Source organism: Lonchura striata, chromosome 5 (genome assembly GCF_050655825.1).
Source record: "Lonchura striata isolate lonStrDom1 chromosome 5, ASM5065582v1, whole genome shotgun sequence".
In the NCBI taxonomy this organism is placed as follows: Eukaryota; Metazoa; Chordata; class Aves; order Passeriformes; family Estrildidae; genus Lonchura; species Lonchura striata.
The window spans coordinates 23,526,462-23,545,624 of record NC_140707.1 but is presented as its reverse complement, the minus strand read 5'-3'; the positions used below and the strand labels follow the sequence as shown (position 1 = coordinate 23,545,624).

The window sequence follows — 19,163 nt, the reverse complement described above, 5'->3', positions numbered from 1 at the left end:
TATCGTGGAAATTACTCTGTAAGTTAGCCAGAGAAATAAAATACAAGGAAGGATATTTCTGAAAGTATATATGTAAAAGGAGGGAGTGCAGGCTCAGTTGATGTAAAATACCAAGAAGCAAGGAAAAGCACCAAGGAAAGAGAAAGTATTTTTTCCAGGTTTTTTTCCTTAATACACTTAGCTGCAATCAAATAACTAACAAATTCTTGTCTACAGGCAGAACAATATGTGCATTGTTTCTGAATTGCATTCTCTTTTTTTTAGAACTTTTCTTTAATTCTTGTGGTTATTCACAAGTCTTGTTTTCTTCCCTAGCATGCAGCCTCTGAAAATGTAGGACATGTGCTTTCTTGTTTCATAATCTAGGTTATTACTAAAATATTTAATAATACTAGATTGTGTGACACCTTCTGGATTGTTGTGTGCTGCTGCCCTCAATTTTGTCAATGAACCACTGGAAATCACTGGGTCCAGCTGTCCTACCTGTCCTGCTCCAGCTTTACTGCTGCCATCTAACATAACACAGGCTTTATGTAATAACCCCTAATTGTAAGCACAGAGAATTATAAAACCATAGAATAGCCTGGGTTGGAAGGGACCTTAAAGATCATCTCATTCCAATCCCCCTGCTACAGGCAAGGACACCTTCCACTAGACCACTCAGAGCTCCATCCAAGCTGGCTCTGAACACTTCTAGGGATGAGGCATCAACCACCCACCCTGGGCAACCTGTGCCAGGGCCCCACCAACCTCATAGGGAAGATTTTCTTCCAAATAAGTAATCCAAACCTTCTCTCTCAGTTTGAAGCCATTCCCCTTGTCCTGTCATGACATGCTTGTGTAAGAAGTCCCTTTCCATCTTTCTTGTCAGTTCTCTTTAGATATTAGAAGGTACAATTGTGTCTCCCTGGAGCCTTCTCCAGCCTGAACAAAGTGAATCATGAAAGACAGCATCAAGGTATAGGATACGTACTGCTTCCTCCTACTCAAATGCCTGTTAATGGATCACAGGAGAACAATATTTTGATTTGACACCATTTTTTCCTGAAGAAGGACATATTTGTTGTCAGTTGCCTCCTTGTTTTCTTAGACATATTTACAAATAGTTTAATTATTTGTTTTAATACTTTTTCTTCTAGAAAATGAAATTAGAGTAAACAATTTTCTACTCTTCCTTTTCTGCCTTTTTAACATTCTTCTCAACTTCTTGCTCACTTTCTATAAAGTTCTAAGGGTAACCACCAATGTCTCTGAGGCTGCTAGTCATGTAGCTTACAACAAATGTTGTCAGACTCAGATGATTTAGTCAAACCTACCAAACTTTCCCTTTCTTTCCCATATCAATCTTGACTATCTCCTAAGTGGATCTAGAGCAGTACTGGTGTGGGAGCTTTGGTGAGAAGTGGAAATGTGGCTTTCTTGGCTGCACTATCTTGCCAACTCTAAAAAAGCAATAGAAGCCAACTAAGAGATGCCCACAAGCCTTCAGGTTTTTGCAAGGTGAGCAGCAGAGAAATCTTGGGATAGGTCATAAAAGCTGATTCTCCATTTTGGGATAGGAGGATTGTGAATGATGGAAAGGTGTATGAAAATGTGGCTGTTCCCAAGGCTGAGGTTCAAAGACAGGTTTGGATAGCTCTGTGTTTTCTACAAAAGAATCATCTTCTTATTATGCTGCCTCTTGTAGCTCTGCAGAATCATCATAAATATAAGAAAGCAAACAAGCTCATGAGCATAAGGTGATAAGAAGTTTTCTATATCTTGTATGAGTGGAACAGAAACCAGCAGTGTTTAGCAATTTTGGTCATGAATGAAAAGACCCAGTTTCTCAATCTGGTGGGGGCACAGGTTCAGATCATACTGTAGTGGAACATGGAGTGGCTGTGTGCACTAATTAAGGTCACTCATTTTCTGGCTAAGGAAGGTTTGTGAAATTGCCTTTCACAGCACTGCTGGTTCATCCCCTTCCAAAGCCCCCCACACTGTGCAGTGAGCTGGGCTGCTGAGCCCCACCAGGCTGGAGGGGCCCTCCTGCAGCGTGACAGGAGAGGGGCAGTGTGTGAGAGGGGCAGCTCTGTGGGGCGTGTGATGTGACTCTGGCACGTTGGGAATTCTCCAAACCACTCTCGTGCAGGTGGCACGTGCTGCCATTAGGGACGCACACCGATGCCGGCATGGGGACAGAGTTTCGGGTGCTACCTCAGCTCTGAACTCTGAACTTGCCACCCACGAGTTCTCTGCAGCAAGTTAGGAGCTGCAGGGCTCTGCACTCTCACTGGGGGCAAGTTGTGGTGCTGCATGGCAGCTGCCTTTCCTGAGAGACAGCCCCCAACCTGCCCCTGCATCGTGGAGTGGTGGATGCAGCTATCCACCAAGGAATGGACGCCACAACGCAATCCCCCTGGGATCTCTCTGACCCAGAGACAGCTCTCAGAAGATGCCATGAAGACCCTGCAAGGGGTACAAACAGCAACCAAGGGCATGTGTGGAACTCATCAGCCTCTGGGGAATGCTCCCCTCAGGTCCTATAGTGTGAGGAAGATGGGTCAGCCATGACCACACTGGATGGAAAGGGGTTTGTGGTGTAGGGGATGAAAGCATCACCTCCACGGCACAACATGGACATGGCCACTCTGCTCCAGAGGGAATGTCATCTGCTCTGAGCTAACCTCTGTGTCACAACTAAAGTTTGTACCCCTACTTACTGCCTTCATCTTGAAAGGAACCAGGAAAGGTACACACACCTTTCCAACAGAGTAAGAGTCTTCTTTCAAGCAGTAATTCAGTAATTTGGAAGTGATTTGTGGAGAAATTTCCTCTTGGGATCACTTTCTCATTTTTAAGGTCTAAAAGGCACTAATTTAGGTTTCCTGCCTGCCTCTTTTTTATCCTAGTAACATAATTAAATAAATAGATAAATCAATACATGTATAAAAATAAATAAATACATATTATCCCAATATACCTGGAATCACATATATCAAATCAGTCAAGATTGGATTGCTTGGTTTGGTAGAGGGTTGACTGAATGCCCAGGTGTGCAGAACCTGAGCTGCTCACTAAAGAGATGATGCTGGTGCATTCCCTAAAAAAACACCCATATATTCCCCCTCACATTAATTGCTCAAGGTAGTTATGTAAATGTTAGCGAAAACATATAGCATCACAAATTTTAAACAATCTTGTCTAAACATACTATTCCTACACAGTTTATTTTACTCTTTTCTTATGGGATATTATTTCTCTGTAATTATTACTGGGTATAAACACATGTGAGTTGCTAAGTTAATCATAGTAATTAATAAAAATTGACAAGCCCATCTTAAACATTAAAGAAGAAAACAAAAAAAATACAAAAAAAATTAGGACTTTTGTTTGTAGATCAGTTTCAAGCCTCAAAGAAAATGACACATTTTGAAGTGCTTACTACAGACTGCTTTACTGGAATAGGTAGATGTAAAAATAGATGAAGATTTATAAAAAGCTGTAGTTACTTGGCTGAAAATAGTTTTACTTTTTACTCAGATAGAAACTAATAAGTGTGTCTGAGGAGAAACAGCTTATTTTTCTTCCAGTTTCTGGGCATTCATTGCTCATTAAATAGCTTATGTTTTTTATATAGACAAGAAAAATTATCAGTTCTTTTCTTCTGAATTAGGTCTTACTTTCCTATTCCAAGGAAAAACAAATTTTTTGATGTCTTTTTTTCTCCAAGCTTTTTGTTTTATGGCTTTGAGAAATCCAGTTTCCTCAAATATTCTTATGGTCAAGAGTGGAGTCTTTGATGGGAATTGCAGCACATGGATGTCCTTTAGGTGAAACTATCCACAGGAGAGGTGATGCTTATGTCCTGTTTGAGCAAGGTCAGTAAACAAGGGATAAGAACATATATAATCCTAAATCAGTGGTATAACTCAGAGTTAGAGTTACCTGCCACTTTGACTCATGTCCCAAAGATTTTTGTAACTTTTTTCTGTGCTAAGCCTGAGAAGAAGTTTTTTCTAATTAAGCTTTTAGGTTCTCACGGAGCGCTTTTTAGCTTTCAATATGTCACTTACTGCATACACGTCTCCTAACCTTCCAAACCCACTTCTCTGCAAGGCTGCCAATGTAAAACAAAGTTCTGGATCTTTCCCTCAAGCACTTCCTGAAGTATTTTTTTTCCCTGTCATTACATAAAGCATTATGGTGATCTTTCTTTTAAGCCTGCCATCTGGATGTCATTCTGATTTTGTCTCTTTTTAAATATGCATATTCAGACTAGACCTGAAATGACGCAGCTTCTTTCTATGCAATGCTTCTAAAAGCTGTACTTTCTTTCCCAGCTGCTTCATCAAAACTTTGGTCATGGCTCCACCATCTCAGCTCTTGGTTTTCGAGTTCTTCCTCTCTGTTATGAAATCCCACATTTGCTACCTCCCCAGGGATATGAAAACTGGTGCTGCAAGATTTATTTTCCTGGCTGCATGGAGCACTCCAAATCCTTTTTGCATCATCTTGCCCTGCTGCCTCCTATCAGTCCCAAGTTTCTTGTCTTCACCTGCTGGGTAGAGTGCGTCACCAGGTTAGTGGATCTTGAAATGAATCCTGGAGTGTGTAGCTCCCTCATCTCCATATCTTTATTCACATGTATACTCCTTGTATTCTGAAACCAGGGCTCACAGCAAGGGCTGCTCCTGAGGGAAGACAAGGTGTAGGGACTGGCACTTCCAGGGCTGGACCTGCCCTGGCTGCCCTGGTTTTAGACTGTCTCTATACTTGATATTCTCTCCCTCTACTTGTGTTTATACAGCAAAGAGCAAACAACTCTTATTGACATCTTTGGGTGCAGTTACAAAACTACAAAGCCCATCACTGTTCATTAATTGCAATCCATCTCCTGTGAGCACTGCTTTGTGCTTTGAAAGAATATAACTCTATTTATAAAACTAGATTTCAAAATTCACAAATGCAAAGATTTTAACAGTATTTTTTTGCAATAGACTCTCTTGATCATAATAGATGATTGTATTACTTAAACCCATTGTCATATCTACCAGTGTCATTTAAAGAACAGCAAGATTTTCTTGCAGAATTCACAAGATTGGATAGCTATATCAGTGACAATACTGATACTGTTTTCAGAATACTAAATTTGTTTTAATTTATGAATGATGAAACTGAAGTCTAAAAAATAAGGGATAATAAAAATGTTTGGCTTCCCATATAACTTTGAACCAAGACTGAGATATCCTATTTCAATAGTTTGCATAGAGATTTTTGTGTCTTTAAAACTCACTAAAAATCTGCTTTTCGTGTCACTGCCATTCCTGGCAGTAGAGTTCAGTGGTCACTGTACTAATGGCCAACTGTGAGATTGTAGCTGTATTTTGATTAAAAACACCCACTACTTGATAAATTAGCTGCAGTTTCACTTCCTCACAATCTGTACTTTTGATTTTTTCTTAGGCTAGAGAATGTAATTAAGAATTAGGGACTTGTCCTGCTGGATTAATACTCACAGTGGCCAGTGATTGATTTGTAGGTGAAAGAACACCAGGACCAGGACACGTGGGAAGAAAGTGGGTTCTTTGTTCAGCAAACATGCCTCCGGGCTGCCAGTGCTTTAGGGGCTTCCCGAGTCAAAACTGTGTCCCTGATCGCTGTGCTTAGTAGCTGCTTTATGCTTTATGCTGCTTTCTGCTCTGCGACTTTGTCTAACCTTTTGTCACTAGCATGCAGTTTCATTTTCCACAGCCCCTTGCGGCAGAGATTTCCACAGTGCCATTGATTGTGTCTGTGGAAAAACAGTATCCTTTTTTATCCTTTTTTGTTTGTTTAAACTTGTTTCTTCCCACTATCACTGGGTGTCCCTCAGTTCTCCTATTTTGAGGCTTTCTCTGTTCAACTTCCCTACGCTGCTTAGGAATTTACAGACCTCTGCTTTATCTCCCTCTCACTTATCTTTTTTCCAAACTGGAAAATGTTAGGCTACGTATGCTTTCCTGTGTGAGTTGTTCCTTATTTTTGATCGGCATGTGCAATAAGGAAACGGATGTGAAAAAGTAGCTTATCACTACAGGAGAATACCGAGGCAACTGAGCCTGAGCTGTGGCATTCCTCTTCCAAAATACTGTTGTGAGTCCTGGGGACAAAGTATCTCCTTCTCATACACTTACACCATTAACTCACAAAGTAGCAGTTTGTTTCCTGTGTGTCGGACACTTCTCCCCTGAGACATAACGGGCGTTGAAGGATGTTGTTCTTGGTTTCAAAGTTTTGGGGTTTTAAGCAGAGAAATTCAGTTAATGGATTGCAAAGCTCAGCATGACAAATTGGGTAATAGTGGAATTCAGGAGTTTTGTTTGTAGGGAGGAGGAGCCTCGCTGATGTGATTATGCCGTTCAGCAACATGATAACAGCTCTGTCATTCTGTGCTGGCAAACGGATGTACAGGTGTGTAAGATTAGACATACGTGGGGTCGTTGCTTTATATCTTCATAAAAAGGAGAGAGGAAGCGAAGAAGGAATTCCCTGAAAAATCCCTGAAAAGCAAAACTTCTGCTTCGTTGTATTATGACCATCTGCCGAGTGTTGGGTGTGCGGAAACACCCTGGGCAGTAAGGGGAAGGACACTACTGGAAGATCACAGCAGCCTGTCCCCTGCAGAAGCGGTGGAGATGCAAAGGGTGAATTCACCACGCACTGAAAGCGGAGTGCTCTGACCAAGTGCAGAGGGGGCTGAATATGGGGCTGTGACATCCAACGGTGGGTGACGCTCAGAGGAGAGGGTGGACTTGATCTGAATGGCTTAAATGAGTGAGAAACCTATTCACGTGCATGCTCGCAAGGAAACATGATGAAGAGTGGCGAAGGGCTTTAGTCACTATACCTTTTTCCCATTTTTCCCTCTTGGTGGGAAGCGACATTAGCGACGCTTTGGCTTTAAACCTCTCCGCGCCTTGGCTCTGCGAAGGGTCACCAACACCTCCCTCCCCATCCCGTGGGCATCCAGAGCCTCATGAATGTTGATGAGGCACTCAGACGGGCGCCCCGCCGGAGCCCGTGGGGACACCGCTAATGAGCTCCGCGGCTCTCTGTCTGCCGGGGGACACCGGGGGACACCGAGGGCCGCCGCCACCCGCACGCCACAAACACGGCGGCGCGCCGGTGCCGCGGGCGGGCATCATGCATATGCAAGAGCTCATTAGCATGGCGCTGCGCGGGCCACGCCCCCTCAGCGCGTTCGTACGGCGGCTCCCCGCTGGCCCCGCCCCCCGCATACCCACCCTAATTAGCATGCAGATAAGAGTGCCCCGCCCCCTCATTAGCATGGCGGCGCGCGGGCCCCGCCCCCGGCGGCCATTAGTGCCGCGGCGCCCTGGCTGCGGGGGCGGGCGGTGCTGCGCGCTCCGCTCCGCTCGGCGCTGCCGCTCGCACGGCGGCCCGGGCGCTGCTGCTGCCGCTGCCGGCGGCGCTCGGCGCGGCGGGGCCTGCGGCTGCTCAGCCCCGGCGGCACGACGAGGAGAGCGCCATTGAGAGAGGCGGGCGTCGGACCCCGCGGCGGCGCTGCCGCGATCGCCCCGCTCGGCTCCCCCATGGCCGCGGGCTGCAGGGACGGCCCGGGGCAGGAGAAGTACCGGCTGGTGGTGGTGGGCGGCGGCGGCGTGGGCAAGTCGGCGCTCACCATCCAGTTCATCCAGGTGAGGGGCCGCGGCGCCCGGCGGGGAGCGCTCCGCCCGCCGGGGCCTGGGCGCTGCCCGGCGCGGGGGGGCCGGGGCTGGAGCCGGCGCGGCGGGCGGCAGCTCCCGGCGGCGCCGTGGGATGCTGCCGGCGGGGCAGCGGGAAGCGCGGGGCGGGGAGGCGGCGGCGTGACCTTGAGGGGCTCGGGGCGGCGGCGGCGGGGCCGGTGCGAGCCCCCGGGAAGGTTCCGGAGGGCGGGAAGAGGCCGCCGCCCCCGGCCCGCCGGGCGCCGCCGCCGGGTGGGGTTCGCCGACCGGGCGCGCTGCGCTCCGGGCGCCGCGGCGCTCGGGACCGGCGGCTCCGGTGCGGCGGGCGCGGTCCGGCCCGGGGAGCGGTGACACCCGGCGTCCGGCTCCGAAATAGCTGCCCCGGGCTGAGCATCTTGTGGTGGCCCGGCAAGGGGCCGGGGAGCTCCCGCGGCTCCCCCCGAGAGGAGGAGTGCTTGGGGCACGCTGTGCGAGCTGGGACCGGCCAGCGCCCACCGCCCCTCGGAGCGCCTGCTGTTCATCCTGCAACTTGCAGACAATTGAACTTTTTCGTCTATTCGTATTTAGTAAAAAACACTCCAGAAAAGGCGATAGTAAGAGTGCGTGTCAGTGTTACGAGGAAGAGCCCGTTTTACTGTTTCGCCACGAATTCAGCCGTACCTCCTTTACTTATTTTCATCCTCTGCCCTGTTGCTGTTAGCTTTTCTACCTCTGTTTATGGTGGTAGGAGGAGACAACTACTTGCGTTCTGCTTGATGCTCTTGCTGACGGCAGAGCAGCAAATCTGGAGAGCATGGCTTCTTGTTTGTTTTCTTTTATTCCACTGTGGACAGCCGGTAATGCTCTACCTACTCCTAAGATGGGCTGCTTGACAGCGGGGCAGATTTGTCTTTTAATGCTTGGGGCAATGATGTTCTCCACTAATATTTTGTTACAACAAAATAGGTGTTGGGTGATCTGATAGCAAATAGACTATTTCTTTATTTCAGTCGGTTTTTTCATTCACATGTGCATCCATGTGTTCATTAGCTCAACTACTCTGTTAAAAATTTAAGCTCTGCAGCATAGACTAACTACATAGAAGACATTACTTTGAATTTTTTGGGTAGGTACTGGATACTAATATGCTTATAAGATCCAATGTTGTAGAGAACATTAAAAGAGGGGACCCTTTGGGAGAATCAGTTCTTTGGAACTAGTTTAGTTTGACTGGTGCCTTTTGAGGTGTATTGCACAGGTGTCTTTTGTCAGATGTGTAGGTGGCTGGTCAGTTTTTGGTAGAATACTGGCTGGTTGGTCTGTTTGAAGGTGATGGGGCTGGAATAAGTGCAGTCCTCTCAGTGTGTGGATTGAATTCCTCATTGCTTGCGTATGGAGATTATGAAACCCGGAGTTTTCTGCAGCTGGTTTAGGGTGCCATTCACTCAAGCACGGCGCTGCTGCTGTAGGTGGTGTTGCCTGTGTCTCGCTGTGGCAGTCATGTGTGCATCTGGATGTGGCTTCAGTTCTGTGATGTTGCTGGTTTGGGAAATGTTGCTGAAGGGATTTCTGGATTGAGGCAGCATTGAGGGCTTTGGGATAACTTTACCTTCGCAGCTGTAATTTCTACTAAAGATGTAAGAGGGGGGAAAAAAAGGGAAGCTCACACTTGATGTCTTTGTATAGCCATTTTTTTAAGAGCAGTATGGGGTTCTGCTGAGTACTGAATAGCTTCAATATTTGAGTACTTGTAGAAAGTAATTCTTCAACCTAATAGTTTGAGCTTACATTAAATATAAATATAAATTTTGGGCCAAGTGCTGTGACTGACACTTGCCTTTCAGCAAATATCTGCAAAAGAGGAACCCGTGTCTGTTTTGTCACATATAAGGATCTTTTCAAATTAACAGCAGAAAAATAAATAGTTCACTTTGAAAGAGTGTTGAGGGAACAGCACTGTGGTGTTAAGCTGACACATTGAGGGTGAATTCTTCAAAACAACTTATTGTCAGTTTGCATTAAGTTATCTCCATCTTTTTGCCCTCTCGGCAGCTTTATCCTGAGATAAAATCTTGCCACTGCAAAGTGAAGTTTAGCAGAAAATTCAGCTTAAAAAACCCCCAAACAGCCCAAAACAAAATTGAATAAAAATAGCTGGGAAATAAAGACCAGGGCAGTACTTCAGGTACCTTAGAGAAGAGTTTTGTGTTGTTTCCGTGCTTGCTGTGTGGTTGTGGACAATAAGAGATGAGGTTTGGTATACTATTTATATCCCACAGCGTCTTCCTGAGCTCTTAAAGCTGTGATGTTATCAAGTGTGTGCTTTGCCATGCAGGCACCTGGGTAGTTTCTGTACAGCTAGTGTATTGCCAAATACGTTGTTTGTCTTTTAAGGCTGCACAGAAACTGCTCCAAGTTGTTTTAAAATTGATTTACAAGCAAGTCACGTGCTTCATTTTTGGAATTTCTTAGGATTAAGTGACAAACGTGTAGTGGCCTTCACTAAAACATGGATCAGTACTAGCTTTTGCTACATGACAGATTCTGATGTCAGTGGAGGATTTAAATTTTTTTGCTTCTTTAGTGCTTGTGTTTAAAATAAGGCTGTCACCAACTGAAGCTTAAAAAGGAAAGCTTTTTTCCTCTTACTGATACTAGCAGATATTTCTACATTTGGTATTGCTTTCCTTTTTAATTTTCAGTAAATCAGTATTCAAATACAGCTTTTACTTTGGTGCTGATTGTTTTCCAGTAAATCAGACTTTTGTGGTGATAGGATATCATGAGGAAGCATGTGCCGCAATTTGTATTGTATTTTTGAAAGACAACAGGGGATTCAGACTTGAAAATGGGAAAACTCTTCCTTGATTTCAGATAAAACAAAGGGAAACATGAGAAAGTGAGGATGTAAGAAGAACCAGTTAATCTTCTTTCTTTTGCCAGCTTTCTGGGATGTCTGCACAACTCATCCTTCCCTGCCTTGTTTAGATGCTGGTGGGGAAGCAGAGAGCATCCATTCCTACAGAAGTGGCAGTGGCTGAGGTTGTGGCAGTGCTCCTGTGCTTGCTGTCCTGTGTGTGGGAGTAGCAGCTCCTGATGATTGCTGTGCCTCAGTCTGGCCTGAAGCAGCAACGTGTTTGTAAGGAGGCCAAGTGAGCAAACCCATCCTCTACAGTGGAAGCTCTCTGGTGTCCTGAGTTCAGCCTCACTGTGCTAATTAGTGCAGAGCAGAAGTGAGGTGTAACTGGTCACTTGTGTATAACTGCTTGGGTTTGCCTCTCTGACATTCATCTGACACCTTGGAGTAACTTTAGAGTTAATTAGAGCATCAAAGCTTTCAGTGGTTAGATGAGTAGCGCGTTCCTCAAAATTCTTCCTCTAGGGAGGTAACACACAGCTCGATATTGCTGTTGGTGGGCCAGGATTTCATCCTGGAAATATCAGATCATTTCCTTTAAATCAGGATATGATAGATGAATTTACTGCTGTCGAGCCTGTGCACTGGTAAGACAGGAAGTGAAGATGTTTTAATTGTGGAGGAGAGTTAATGGGATGTTGCAGCTATAAATTCTAGGAAAGCAGCAGTGAATGATAGTTCAGCATTACACCACAGCATTTTGTAAAAGGCTAAGTGGTAGAACTAAGCATTCCTTCTGTTATTGAAAACATACACAAATAATCCATCATGCTCGCATCCCAAGAGGCAGAAAACTTTTAAAATGCATTGCAGCCTCTTAGCAGGCTGAGGTATTTGGGAGTATGAGCTGTGCAGAGCACACAGCTGTTGCCACAATAGCTTCTCTCCAGCTGTCATGCAGAGGTCTGTCACAAAATACCCCACATTCCCTTGTAACTCAGCCCTTTGTAATATTCAGGTTTCCTTGCTCAAAGGGAATACAGCCTAGCAACTACCTAATCACCCTCTGATTTTTTTTATCCTGCAGTTGCCATTTACTTCACGCTTTTTTCCTTTTTTTTTTTTTTTTTTACGAAACTGAACAATATATAGCTAATTTTAGCAGTATGCAGCAATAAAGCCACTATTTTATTCTCTCTAGTCTGCTGTGCAAAATACTGTCTATTTTTGATCAAAATTGATAAATTTATTTGTCCTGGTGTTTTTTCCTCTTTGTAAAGCTATGGCTTTTGTTTTGTGACAATGACATGTATAGTTTTGCATGCTGAGTAGGCTTTGGTGACTTGTATGAATGTATTAGTTAATAAATGTCACTAGATCCTTGAGATGATATTGAATGGATGTAATTCAATGTGGCTGAGTTAAACTTAGGATGTCAGTCAGCTTAATGTTACCTGTGATAGTGCATGAACGTGTTTGAAACTGCTAAAACACTTAACACAATACAAAAGCTGTGTAGGGTTTCAGTGTTTGGAGCTTTCTTAATTTGTTTACTGATTTCATACTGTATTTACAAGCTCAAATCATACTGCCAAGTTTGTAAAAGAAAATACTTTTCCTACTGCCCTTAACGTGCCTGTAACAAATTCTGATTGCAGCTGAGCTTACTGTTCCACTCACTAGTTAGTAAAATGAGTTGTATGTAGATTTTTGACTCTTTAATTTTCATATCAGACACTTTGTCCAAAAGCAGGCATATGACTTCTAGATGGATGGATGAGCAGTTGTTCAGGCTTTTTTCCCCCTTTTTCCTTTCCTTTTCCAAACTGCTACTTTCACAGGACTGTTCTCATTAACTAGCAATAAACCGAAAGGTGGGTTATCTCAAAGTGTCTTTTATCTCTGAAATAGCTGTTGGGCAACAAAACAGCTTGTTCTGAATTTTATGCTCTATATGTGAATTCCAAGCTCCAAAATAGAGTAGTAAAGTAGATTGAAAAGCAACAACTGAACGTGCAGCTGGTGTTGGAGCCAGCATGCTGGGTGTTTGACAGACCCTGATGTCTTGGTGCCCCACTTCCCTGTGCTGAACTTGGGGTGTGCAAATCCCTCCACAGTTTCTGGGTATTCTGACTAACCCTCGGTGACAGTCAAAAAATGCTCTTGGAGTAAGCGCGCAAGCAAATTAAAGGAATAAAATGCCACGGATTCCAGGCTGCAGATTCACGCAGGGCTACGCTGGGATTGGTATGCTCACACTGAGATAAAGCCTGGGGCCTCCTTACAGTAACTCTAGGTGACAAAATACAGTTTAGGAGCAACTGATTGTCGACATCTGTTGAGGTTAAAGGTGGGAAATAAAAATCCCAATCAAAACAAAGGACTTGTGGTGCAGTCACCTGGAATAATAAGGGCTGCTTGTCGTCCCTCTTGTGAAACTTGAACTGCTCAGCTCCTTGCTTCCTGCAGCACTGCTACCAAGCAAAGTCTGGGCTCGCTCTGGTTACAGATCCACAGCCTGGGAATGTAGTAAGTGACTTCAGGCTTGCCTTGCAGGCAAGCAGGAAACCTCAGGCTGCACGTGAGTGTTCCAGCATAACCAGCAGTGGCATAATGAATCCTGTCATCCAGCGCTCCTGCCTCCTACTAGTGCACATGCAGGGTAGAGCTGAGCTGCGTTCAAAAGCTGCCATAAATTTGGAGCGGTGCTTAAATTTTGAGATACTCACCATTCTGGTTTTGAGTGATTTACAAATTTTTTTTCCAAAGTGAAATTCCCTTGGGACAACTTAACCCCTGTGGCAGTCCGAGAGCACCTTTCTGTGCGCTAGCTCCTAGCAGCGGTTACTTGTATAGCAAGTAAATATTGACGTACCTTTTGGTTATCAGGTCGTCTTCTACTGCCACTTGCACAAGGAGTCCTGGCACAGTTTCTCAGAGCTCTGCCTGGCATGCCCTTTGCACTCCCAGGGATGAATAGGCAGCCGCTGGCCTCTAGCCCTCTGCCTCCTTCCCATACTAGAGGGAGAGGCTCCTGCCTCTGCTTTTGGCTGGAGCTCTGAATTCCAGTGCTCGGTAGTGGCAGTGGAGGGTGGCTTTTATAAGTAGGGCCCTTATATTCCAAGAGTTTGGAAGGGCCTAAATGGCTCATGTTTGTATACCTTGTGCAACCTGTTCGCACTTAACGAAAGCATTCCCGGCACTGCAAATGTTGTGACTGAGCTCCTTGAAGTATCCAAAGATAAATAGCAGCTTCATGAAGTGGAATGTAGCAGGCTTCTGGAAGCTGGGTTTGCTGCAGACCTTCCCAGATTAGTCAGTCTGCAGGTCTAGACTGGTGTGACACAAGCAGAGAAATTCTCCCTTTGTTCCAACAATTCAGGTGGCTTAACTGCACCGGTTTGGTAGTCTTGTTCTTGTGGTCAAAAGGCAGTGTTAAAGGAAAATGGAACCAGAGAAATGCACCACTTCTTGTTCTAGTTCAAGAAGTATGTAAAACCAGCATTAAAAGAGGAAATCATGCCTGTAATTGTTTTTTTTTTAAACATGTTGCTCTGCACAGGGCATGTCCAAAGATTTCTGGATGCAACAACCAGACAAACTCTTCTTACTGTGAGGAGTAGGAGGCAACCAGATTGAAAAGTTTAATTGCAAATAATGCACTTGGGCAATTTTGGCCTCCAAGTACAAAGCCGTACAAAGTTGCTGGAGTTCTGTTTTGAAATTCTGAGAGATAGCAGTGTTAGCCTGCCACTACAAATTTCTAGTTAGATCCCAAGTGAATTATTTCTGTCTGGGCAGTGGGTGAGATACTTTCTGTTCACCTTGAATGGTATCCTTCTTCTTTATGAGGACATGCTCTGTGACTGTGAAACTTTTTTCATGTCTGTTTTTTATCTTTTCTTTCCCATTTTGTATGCTCTGTGTTATGGCTCAAGTGTGGTTGCAGCTTAGGTTTGGGATAGCCTGTAGAGCACTTAATGGAAACAGGTAACACAAGGAAAATATTTTTCTTCTTTTTATAACTTGGTTACTTAAAGTAGATAGCAGACAAGTAATGTTTGGTTAATATGTTTGTTTTGCCTTTTCTTACTTTTTTTCCACCATGCACATACTTAAGCTGGTCACATCCTAGCACGTGAAATTCGTGGTAAACATTGGTGCTTCTGGATGGAACTTTGGTGAGGTTGAAATTACTGTTTTGTAGATTGCTTGCTTTTACTAGGTTGTTTTTAAGAGGGTTGGCTGGATTGCTGTGCCTGGATTGTTCTTGGTTAAGCTAAAGAAGGTCACATATTCACATTTGGAGTGCTCGATCTTGAGGCTAATCAAGCATTGTGTGCAAGGGCTGTTGTGGCAGCAAGGTCAGGGATGGAATGGGAAAGGCTGGAGAACTTGGACTTCTGGAGAGCCTCAAACCTGACTGAGTGAGGGCTGCTGAGGAGGCCTGCTGCACTTCTCTGGTTGTGTGGGGGAATGCCATAAACTCTGCATACAGAGGGAGATCCTGTTGGATGATGGAGTTCATGGTGAGTCTTTGTAACACACAAATGTGCTCATACTAAATCTTAAAAAGGACTAAAGAGGAGAAGGTGTGGAGTTCTCCAGAGCTGCAGTTGGCAAGCGAGGGCTGTATGTGCGACCACGAGGGCTGTGCTGATGCAGATGGGGAACTGGAGGGCCTTGAGAGTGAGGGCAAGTTGGTTGTTTGCTTTTTAGAAGGGACTGACAGTGGGGAGGTACAAGGATGGGGAAATGTTTTTGTTCTTCAAGCTTGAAGAAACAGGGCTTTGCTGTAACTGAAGGTTTAATTTGATAAGCTACAACTACAAGTAAGGAAAAATGTTCAAAAGGTCCCTTGCTGCCACAGCAGTTTGCCATTATAGCTATTTACTCCCTCCAGTGCACCGAAACTCCGCAAGCCATCGGAGTTAAAAATAACCAGGGAATGTTTTTACCCGGGATCAGTTACCCTGTCTGGTTCACTGTGCAGCTCTGCAAACAACTTCATCTGGCAGGCAAGCTCATTTAACCAGGCCTGCACCAGCTTCTCAGTTGTGAGCAGAAAGTGAAGTGTAGTTTTCAGTGAATCCAGATAGGAATGAGTTCAGGCGATAGGAATGTATGCAGAAGGGCACTATTAAAGATAGCATAAAGTGCTGGCTGCTGGGACCAGCGTGCTTTAATAATTAACTAGATGTTAGCACTGACACGTAAAAATGGTGCAGTTGAAAGAAGAAAATTAGTGTAACACTTACAAGCAAAGTACTCCACAAAGACCTTTATTCAGGGGACCTGTGAGAAGCATTATTTCTCAGCAGATTAGCTGTGGATACACACATTAATAATTATCAAATGTGTCACTTTCCTCAAGTCTTCTAAGCCAGAAAATAAACTTGAGCTTCCACACAACTTGCCAGCAAAGTATTCTTCCAGTCCTATTCAGAGTATTCTGTAACTGTAGTGATATAATATGTTGAGTCACCAGTTATATTTGCTAGGAAAAGAAATTTGAAAATCACTCTCGTTACCATGTTGAGTTTTCCTGACAAAGCTAACAACTTAGCTCATATTGCAGAGCATCTTCAGTATTCCTCATTTAAGCAGACATAAATCTATAAACCTGCAAGCAAATCTGAGTGTTTTGCTTCATATGTGGTAAGTAGACCATGAAATGGTAGGATGCCAGTGTGAAAAATCTGGCATCTTTGGGTAGAAAAATGATCTATTACATTTCTTCTGTTATTAGACTTGTTCTGTGCAGGGAAAATAAGTGGGATTACAGTAATATGCACTGCTTGAGGTAGGGAGTTACTTAACTGTGTGTTCATAATATTTCTGTGTTTCTCCCTTCTTTTAAGAAGGTGCTTTATGATCATGTTAAAAGGTACCTGTCTGTAATATACTTGTATACGTGCTGCCAGCAGTACTAAAGCAGCATGCAGTGTTTTCCTCTACTAGCTCACACTAACAAGGCTTCATTAGCAAAACCCAGTAAAGTAATGGTGACGTATTTAAATGGATTCTGGCTTTGCATGACCCAGTATTACTGAGAATGCAATAATGAGTATATTTGAACTTTGCCTTGCAATTTTAGTTGCTGCTTAGGGTTTATTTTCCTAGCAGCTTGTGTTTGAAGTCCTCCAGAAACACGGCATCTTTGCCTTTGCATCCTATTCTGCCTCCTCTCAGACCCCAAACTATGTTAACTGAATCTTGACCATGTCCTGAGCGATTTCCAAGATGCACCCATGTGTGCTGTATCACTTTGATTTCCCATACTTTGATTTTCCTTAAACTGATATTCCCCCTCCTTCTGAAGCAGGTTTGCATCCTGATGGGAATTCTCAAAATATCTTGGATGGAGGTGATACCCTCTTGTACTCAGCAGCACTCCTGAAGTGTTGCAGCAAATTCTGAAGCTTTTTTCTGATGTGTGTATGCCATGATAAACATTTTCCAGACCCTCCAATTTGAAAGTGAGCCAGTGAGGCCACAATCCTTCGTAGCACATCAGCAAAGTTAACCAACTGAGCTTTGTTTTACCATCTAAGAGTACTTAAAGGAGAACTTTTAAACTGTGGAGATAATCTTCTATCTCTTTAGGGGCCTTAAGAAGGATGTTCCTTGTGGTTTTTGGAAGTAAATTGTTCTGTCTGTGGCATCCAGTGGACCAACCACTTTGAATGTCCTGCCTTGCTGCTTTTATTGCTGGCTCTTAGCAGGTTGTCACCAAGCCACGGTGCTGTTGTCTGTTTAGCTTTGGTTTGGAGTCTTGTGCTTCCAGCTCTTTTGAGTTGGTTTAACTATTTCTCTAGCTGTTGGGACAATATTATTTTATGTTGTACAAGTGATACTACTAACTGAAGGAGTGCTAAACCTTAAAGCTCTTGTCTGGTTTGATTGCTGCATGTTTAAGCTGCATGCCATACCTGGAATACGGGAGGTTCAATCCTCTGGAGGCACTCCAGAATCATCAAGAAATTATCAGAAGGGAATCAAACTGCCCACTGTAACTTCTTGAGCATGATTTTAGCATTAAATTTTACATAAAACCCAGGCCTTCTGCTATAATTAATTTAAGATGCTCCTGCTTCTAGCAGTTATCTGGTTTGTAACTTGCTCTGTCATACTGCATCAGCCCCGGGGTGATGCTATAGAAAGGCTCACAAAGGTCCAGGTGGAATTAGAAGAATTCTCTGTAGCCCATGGGAACAGAGCCATGGTGATATCCTGGAGCAGGCAGGGTGGGTGGGACAGGCAGCTGCTTCTGCAGCAGATTAACCACAGAAGATGAAGTGTGTACAACTGGCTGCAGCCTTGTGCAATGGGGGGAAGTTGACCCATTCTGGGGTGCAGGCTGAGACTTAAGGGTGGCTGTTCCTCTTGCACAGGGAGAGTTGTGAAATGCCCCCTGTGTGTAATCCTGATGAGCAAGTCCTGCTCTCAGAAAAGAGGGTGTTCAGCTGAAGCCTCTCAGAGGTCAGACTGTGTCAGAGCAGCTAATGGAGCAAGAGGTTTGATTTTGTTCAGGTTGTGATGTCAAGGCAGATCTTAAGTTTTTGAGGTGTGGTCTTCTGCCTGATCAGCTGCTGTAGGAGCCTGCACATCTCTGAGTCTGCCTGGCAGAGGGTTTGCTCTTTGATCTGTCCTGAGAACATTACTTAGTGCAAGGAGACATTTTAAACAGAGTGCTTCGCTTTCATCAAGGATGTTTAAAACCTGAAGCATTTCTGAATTCCTGTATCTGTGACCTAAATCTACTAACTATAGAAAATGTTTTGTCTCACGTGGAGTTTCTGCTTTGTTTTTATCTTGCTGGAGCAGTACACCCAAATATATTGCTGCAGGCATCTCAACTTATTTGAATTTAAAAATGACACTTGAAAGCTCAGCTTTTGAAGTAGCTAAAGACATCTTTTCCTTCAGCTGTCTAGAAGTTTTGGCACCCATTAGAATGGGTAGAGTGTCTATCAGGTAACTGGCAGATTTGACAAATTATTTTTGTCTGTTAAACTATTTTTAGTCATGTATATCCTACAAAAGTTGACAAAATTCACTAGCATTTGTAAATTTGAAATTGCCCCATGTCTCTGTTGGTGGGACTGTATGGGAAAAGAGCCTCAGATCTGAAGTAGTTGACTTCCTTGTCCCATTATCTGCCTTCTGCCCAGTAGGTTACATTCCACACATTTTTAATAGTGGCTTCCCCTCCTCCTTAGCTGCTTTGACTTGTTTTGTGGGAGGGTTTGAATATTTCAGCTGACACTCCAGAGGTTTTCTCCCAAAAAAGGAAAGTGATAATAAAATTGTTCACTTAGAGCAGATTTTTAAAATAATCAAGTCTGTGGTGATCTGGGTGTCCGTTGGAATTGTGACCTGGGGTTTTAAAATCCAGTTGTTTTTTTTTTTGTTGTTTGGTTGGTTCTTGGGTGTTTTTTTTTTGTTTGTTTTTGTTTTGTTGTTTTTTCTTTTTTGTCGTTTAAGAGCTGAAATTGTGCCTTGAAATTCTATCTTCTGTGCATTTCTTCAGTTTACGAATACTCTGAAGAAAATAAACAAAAGCCCTCCATCCCTTGAGCTGATGTCCTGAAAAAGATCCTGGATGCCTGCCTGCA

General features: G+C 44.1%; 1 protein-coding gene across 1 annotated transcript in view; it reads left to right on the top strand.

The window, feature by feature from the left end:
• Positions 1-7,368: 7,368 nt before the first annotated feature.
• RRAS2 (RAS related 2) overlaps positions 7,369-19,163 on the top strand; it is a 43,087-nt gene continuing 31,292 nt past the window's right edge. The window contains exon 1 of the mRNA XM_021529506.4: positions 7,369-7,682. Coding sequence (XP_021385181.1) covers positions 7,578-7,682 — 105 coding nt within the window. The 5' untranslated portion in view covers positions 7,369-7,577. The remainder of the gene's footprint in view (positions 7,683-19,163) is intronic.